At 38.0% G+C, this 7,556-nt stretch overlaps 1 protein-coding gene across 1 annotated transcript; it reads left to right on the forward strand.

Annotated features, from left to right (window-relative positions):
* The first annotated feature begins 3,753 nt into the window (after positions 1-3,753).
* On the forward strand, positions 3,754-7,172 carry LOC143500432 (uncharacterized). Its single transcript, XM_076994548.1, has 6 exons — positions 3,754-4,263; positions 4,968-5,101; positions 5,740-5,887; positions 5,984-6,232; positions 6,314-6,584; positions 6,807-7,172. Exons 1-6 carry the CDS (start codon positions 3,833-3,835, stop codon positions 7,005-7,007), a joined length of 1,434 nt encoding a protein of 477 aa, XP_076850663.1. The 5' UTR covers positions 3,754-3,832; the 3' UTR covers positions 7,008-7,172.
* Positions 7,173-7,556: the final 384 nt, after the last annotated feature.

Below are 7,556 nucleotides of genomic sequence, written 5' to 3' on the forward strand. Positions count from 1 at the left end.
GATGTAGTTTCCCTTTCACCACAGCTAAAGGAAGCTGCTGCTGCTTTCTGTTGTGGATGTAAACGATCACTTCAGATGATGTGAAAAGATGCCCCTGTGCCTGCCTTCATGTGTTTTTCTTTACATTTGCTGTATTTCTTATGACGTTGATTACAGCTCAGTGGTTTGTGCATGTTGTAAGTGACTCTGCCCATGACACAAGTAAACACCAACCCAGCCATATGACTTTCTGTGACATATAAACCAGTTGTTGAATTAAATTCTCACAATTTTCTACTTTCTGTAAACCTGGGGATAATGCTTTCCTTTTACATATGAAAACAGTAAATATGTACTATGTGTTACATCAAGTAAATGCTCCAGTACAGTATATGGGTATATGGGTGAATGGGACATTGTGGCGAGGTCTACTTGTGTGTACCAGGTCTACTGCCATCTTCTGGTGAAATATAAAATAGCAGGTATTTTATTTTTTTATTATTTTATTTAGAAAATAGCGGGTGCTGGCGGGCTGCATATTACTGATTTTATGGCACCGGCTGCGGTATGGTGGAAGCTTGAACGCTGGACATATTTGGCCCGTGGCCCGACTTTGGACATGTCTGGTATACAGTATATCAATGTAGTTCAACATGGCTTACCTGTAGGTGGCAGTATATACATTAATACCACTATTACCCTGTTTCATGATGTTTTCATATTTAAGAAGTTCATATACAGATTTTCTGTCCTCTTGATAACCTACAGCTTCCTTAGAAACATTCACTGTTAGAAATAACTAAATAGAATATTAATTGCAGTTACAATCTAATCATATTCGCTAAAGTTTGCACATTGCATGGGTAGCATGTTGACGGGTTATGAACAGAGGTGGGTAGAGTATTCAACAATTTTACTCAAGTAAAAGTACTGTTACTTGAACCAAATGTTACTCAAGTAAAGGTAAAAGTATGCATCCAAAAATTTACTTGAGTAAAAGTAAAAAAGTACTTTGATTAAAAGCTACTCAAGTAGTGAGTAAATGCATGAGTACTGTCTCGTGTCAATAAATTACATCATGGGAAATTGAATTACTGGAAACAATGACTTAATGATAACAAAAAGAATGTATTATAAATAAATATAATATATAAAAAAAAATATTATAAATAATATGTATTTTTGTTTGTTCCTAATTATTAGACCTGTGTAACTTTAATGTGTTCCACAAAGGCACTAACTGATGAGACTGTCAGCCAATACGTGTAGCTACAAATTGACGCCAACTGAATCAATTTGTAGCAAACTTAGTCATCATATATTGCTAGTGTGTACACTCGGAGTGTGAACTGGTTTTTAGTATTGCACTGCGTTACATTTAATAATTACATCATACAAGCGTTATGCCTCAGAGATATAGCATTACACAAAATTATACATTCGGCAAACTTATCACATCGTGTTTCCTCAAATTTGATGTCGAGTTCTTGTAGGCTGAAATGTCCACACATTTGGCAGACACAACTTTACACGTTTGTAATGTGAACATTGGCTGTATGAGGTCAGGGATGCTCGGGAGGTTTTTCTGTCACCATACTGTCTTGCTACTGTGGAGAAAGTTTGCGTATGTGATCACGTGACTGACCGGCTTCATTTGATTGGTCACTCATACTCCGGTGCGGAGACGTTGGTCAGTCTTCTCACTGAAAAGACGAATTATTTACAAAACGAAAGTAACGGTAGCGCGCGGCACAAATCCGATTGTAACGGAGCAAAAGTCGCGTTTTTCTCAGCACATATTTACTCAAGTAAAAGTAGAAGTCGTTCATATTAAAACTACTCTTACAAGCACATTTTTGTCCAAAAAGCTACTTGAGTAAATGTAACAGAGTAAATGTAACGCGTTCCTACCCACCTCTGGTTATGAATCAGAATCACTTTATTTCGCCAAGTATGTGGCACATACAAGGAATTTGTCTTGGTGTTGGCCCACAAGTAAGACTTGACACATACTAGACGACAAGACAACACACAGACTATACAAGAGATATATACAGAATAGATATGTAATAAATATGCTATGAACAGTTGTACAGTTGTATTTACAGTAATTAACAGTAAAATTCCAAGGGGTGGTATAATATATTGCACAAATGCTGTTTGACCGAAAATGTCATCATGTCCATTGAGTGCTGTCGATTCGCGGGGTTTTAATCACATTATTTAATGGTGGTTTATTTTCAAAACGCCCAATCTTAACGTCTTCACGTTCTCTCATGTATCGTCCTGGAATTACTGTAATACAAGAGAACTGTTCAGTCAGACAGTTATTTGTTGTTAAACGAAGTAGTTACACTTTCAAGCATTTCCAAGTACTTTAGCCTAAATTCCAGCACTTTCAAACCTGAAACACAAAGCAACATTAAAATTCGTCAAGTAAATGTTCATTCCCCTGTTTTTGAGGAGTGTTTCTTTATACTACCACATATCGTTTCAGAGTATGGGAGGTATTTCCTGCCAATAATAAAACTAAAATGAAAACACTAAAATGAAAATGAAAATACCGTTTTGCCATTTCTTTTTCCATACATGTGTGAAAATATTATGACAAAATTAAAAATAAAATGAAATCACTTAATTTGCAATTTAATTTTTCACTCGAGCACAGGTCATATGTGACAAATATAAAATGAAAATTAAAAAGGAGGATTGGCGCTACCTGCTGGTGATTTTCTTTTTCATTTTCCACTTTTCATTTTCTTTTTCCACTTTTCATTTTCGTTTTCAACTTCACCAGCATGCAAATACATGTAAATGAACAGTAGGTGGAGCTACAACTACAGTACCTCCCGTGAAATCCAGAGAGGGCAGCACACAGCGACATGGCTGACGTTTTACTAGAAACGGCAAATGAGATTGTGAGGTTGGCGAATTGCCAGATTATATATTGCTTAGATGTGAAGTAATCTTGCAGGTTAATAGTGTTGTATGTCGAAATATATGTGAAGTGGTAGAACGCTTAGGGTCTGGATCGGGGACCATGGAAAACCGCCCAGTGCGAGGTCGGCCTAGGTTGGACGTTGCCGCAGAGACAACGCTGAAGTTGGTTACTTATTCGCAGTTTCAGATTCGTTTGGCTACTTATTCGCAGCTCCTTATTCGGTTCACGATGCGTGTTTACTGCGCACTTTGTTTAAAAGAGATAGATTAAACAAACGAGCATAGGAGGCTAGGAGCATACATTAAGAGGTTATTGTTTCCCATACTGATTTTGTGAATGTAGAAAAAAATATTAAAATATAAGGAAAGCATTCCTTTTTGTAAAATGGTTTATATTTCAAGTCGTTACAATTGTATGTAATTTGTACATGATTATGGAATTCGTCAGCATTTCTAACGTAAGGAAACATATTCTTAGATTTGAAAACTAAAAACACAGAAATGCTGTTCTAGAACACAAATCAATCGGAAGAAGATATACAAGCACACAACATGGTATATTGAGCAGTGAACGAATTTACAGGGGAAGGTTCAGTATGGAGGGTTATTTGTGACAATATTATATAAATAAATGAACAAAGAAATAATTGTTTAAAACGTTAAATAAATATTTAAAATGAGATTTAATTAATTAAATTATTTAAATATGGAAAGGAAGCATAAATAATTTTATGTAATTAAATTCATCGTTAGTTGATTGTGATATTTGTATTTCATTAATTGTTTAACTTAAATAATTTAATTAATTATTTCATTATTTATTTCATTATTTCAAGCGCGTCGTCGAACCATGAAATAATTAAATCTGTCAACATCAGCCATCAAACTCAGTGGGCGGGCCTAACTCCGATCGATGCAGGTTGATTGCTCTGGCCTGTGTGAGTGTTTTCTCAGCATGGTGGCTCTCGACATGGATCTGCAGGACATTTCTCAGGAGTTCGTTAGAACTATCTTACAGCTAGCGGAGGAAATTGAATCAGGGGCTGCAGCCCCAGACTCTGTCACTGATCAAATACACGACTTTATAGAAGTGTTAGGGCTGCTTTCTGCTCTCTCTCACCAAAATATAGACTACAGGGTAACTGCAAACTTTGAAGAAGTGCTCCAGCGCTTCTCCATCCAACCACAGCAAACTACAGCAGGCCCAGGTCGCCCAGCCTTTCACATCCCCAGCGGAATGCTGGAGCACCATGTTCTCTGTGGAGTAACAGCTCCTGAAATCGCAGATATGTATGGAGTGTCTGAGAGGACCATCAGGAGACACATGGAACAGAACGGAATACGGTGGGTAACCAATCATTTGTTCCATATAAATTTCCCTAATTTCCCTAATGTAGCATCATCTAGTTCAGGTATCACCAAATGGCGGACCGCGGTCCGGATCCGGACCCGAACGCCGTCCTGTCCGGACCCAATCACATTCCTGATTAACTGGATACGGACCCAAATGCGGAAATTTAACGGGAGACTATATTTTAAACCGGAGAATTTATTTTCAGACGAGTGTTACGTTCACCACCCATTTGAGTGTTACGTTCACCACCGCCCCCCCCCCCCCCCCCCGCTCAACAACTTTCGTTCGCCACCGCGGACCCGGACCTAAGGTCTGAGCTATCTGCCAAAAATGGACCGCGGAAAGATTTAATTGATTACCCCTGATCTAGTTCTAACTAAAGTACTGAAAGTACTAGCTAGGTCAGTGTAACGTTTGTCAGTGTAACGTATATTTTTGCACCCAATTTTCTCAAACGGTCAGAAAACTGAACTGATAAACGTTACACTGACCTTACTACTATATGAAAACAGTTTATCATGGCTTTAATATACTAAAACATTGAGCTATGAACACCAAACTTAACTTGTTTATTACTCTTCATTCATACTGTCTACTGCTGTAAAGATGAACATGTACAATTGTAAAGTATATTGTATAGAGATATCCCTTTCCCATCATATATGACTTTGCTCAATGCTTTTGTTTGCTGCAGAAAGACAGACCTCTATTCACCACTCACTAATGAAGAGCTGGACTACATTGTAACTGATGTCCACAGAAGCCACCCAAACACGGGCTACAAGCTAATGCATGGTCTTCTGAAAGCCAGAGGTATACGTGTTCCAAGTAAGTGTGTAGAGAGACATTGTATTGGATGGGATTTAATGCTATCTAGCTGTGTAAAGAATGAAGAGAGCACTGCAATGGTTTTAATGTTCTGGCTGATATATACAGCTGTTTAGAGAATGAAGAGAGCGCTGTGTGTGAAAGACTGCCCTGCCAAAAATCCAGCTCACGCCCAGCTTGTCATCCACAAAAACATAGCCTATGCTGGTAAAGAGCTAGTTTTTTATTGGGTGTCCAGCTGGACGTGGGCTGGATTTTTTTTTTTAGAAGGGTAGTGGCGAGCAAGCCAAGGTGCATGAAAGCTGTGATTAAATATCAGGGTTATTCCACCAAATATTGATTAGTGAACTCATCCAAAGTTAAAACATTACTATTGTTATTTCTAAATGAATATGAACTTGTTTTCTTTGCATTATTTGAGCTCTGAAAGTATTGCATCTTTTCCTTATTTTTATATTTCATATTTTCTGCAGAAAATGCTCTAAATGAAAATATTTTCATTTGGAATTTTAGAGAAATATTGTCAGCAGTATATAGAATGAACCAATAATGTTCATTTTACTCACATACATCACTTGCAATGGTCTCTTAATTTTTTTCCAGAGTGGTATGTGTTTTTCAGCTATATTTCTTTTCAGTCTCAAGGTTGAGAGAGTCTTTTCGCAGAGTTGATGCAGAGGGTGTGTGCATGAGACGTCTACGGTTGCATACACTAAGACGACGGCAGTATTCTGTGCCTGGCCCAAATTACTTATGGCACATCGACGGTAACCATAAGCTCATAAGGTATCAGTAATACTGGCAGAAAGAAAAATCTATGTACAGATATGTGTACAACATTGTGAGTTAGCTAACCTGTTCACAATTGTCTCTTTCATACAGATGGAGGTTTGTGGTCCATGGAGGGGTGGATGGATTCAGTCGCTTGGTGGTTTACCTTACTGTGGCTGGCAATAACAGAGCAAACACAGTCTTACAGAGCTTTCTCACAGCTGTTGATGAGTATGGATTGCCATCAAGGGTACGATCTGATAAAGGTGGGGAGAATGCAGACGTTGCAGAATTTATGATCAGGAGCAGAGGTACCAACAGAAATTCCCACATCACCGGCAGAAGTGTTCATAATCAACGGTAAATTCACTTCCCTTACATTATAGTGTTAATTGATTGTACAAGAGAAGATATACAATCCAGGTTATGTCTTTCTTACAGAATAGAAAGGTTGTGGAGGGATGTTTATGAGCATGCTCTAGACCTCTTCTACCAGATCTTTGTCTCTTTGGAAGATCAGTCAGCACTTCACCCTGACAATGAACTCTATCTATTTGCCTTGCATTGGATCTTCCTACCACAAATACAGAGGCATCTCAAGTCTTTCAGAGATGCTTGGAACTTCCATGGCCTTAGAACTGAAAGGGGTCAGTCACCAGAACAACTCTGGAGAAGATACAGAGAGCAAACTCCCACAGAGGACTTAACCGAGGTATGTATTCATTGAGAAGTCAATATTTTAATGTAATTAAACATTCTGCATGCGTGCATTTCAAACATTTGCTTATATTTTTTACTGAAAAACTAGCTGGTTTGTTACTGCAACAGTAGGTATTATACACTGACTGGTCATTAAGTACGTTATCTTTGCTTCTACGATGAGCATTGGGTACTGTAAGAAGTCACTAGTCTATTATGATAATATATTTCATAGGTTAATGAAGACTATGGGATTGACTGGAATGGGCCTCACACCCTTCTTGACAACACTGTATCTGTTCCGGAGATCCAGCTGCGCCGTGAGCTCACCGATGATGAACTTGCTTCTTTGCCAGTTCCAGGGGGGCCTTTGGATCGCACAATTGGCATGTACTTGGAGACTGTTCAGATTTTGTCAAGAATCATAGGAGACTGAAATAAATTGCATATAATTTATTCTTGTAGCATATCTAGACAAACATGCATTGGATTTTCAACAACAGTTAATGAAAAGCAAAAAATAAACACTTTGTTTTAACAGCATGAATTTGACATAATTCTTTGTTTTCTGGAACTAAAATAAACTGTGTTGTTAAACAGCCCTATCCTGTTTGTCCATTTTATTACAGAATAAAATAGTGAAGCTAAACATGAGTTAAACTCTTCCCTTTGCAAGCCTCTTTCAAACATGAGGTGAAAAAAAAACTTAATCTTGTTGGTACAGACTTATCAATTTGATCTGAGCAACATCACCAGGTGCACAAAATGTGCCATGAACTAAGGTCTGGAACAAATGACCAAAGTTTGGTCCAACGTAATGAGGTTGTCTTCGGCCAGAACAACTGAACCATGGTTAAGTTCATCTGCAGTGTGAAAACACAGATGTTTTAACCTTTTGGACTAATCAGATGAAGTTGAGACATGATATTGTAATGCATTCAATAACAGCAGAAGAAAAAGAACTGTGTTGTGCCGTTATCACCCA

The sequence above is a fragment of the Brachyhypopomus gauderio genome, unplaced genomic scaffold (assembly GCF_052324685.1).
Source record: "Brachyhypopomus gauderio isolate BG-103 unplaced genomic scaffold, BGAUD_0.2 sc149, whole genome shotgun sequence".
Classification (NCBI taxonomy): domain Eukaryota; kingdom Metazoa; phylum Chordata; class Actinopteri; order Gymnotiformes; family Hypopomidae; genus Brachyhypopomus; species Brachyhypopomus gauderio.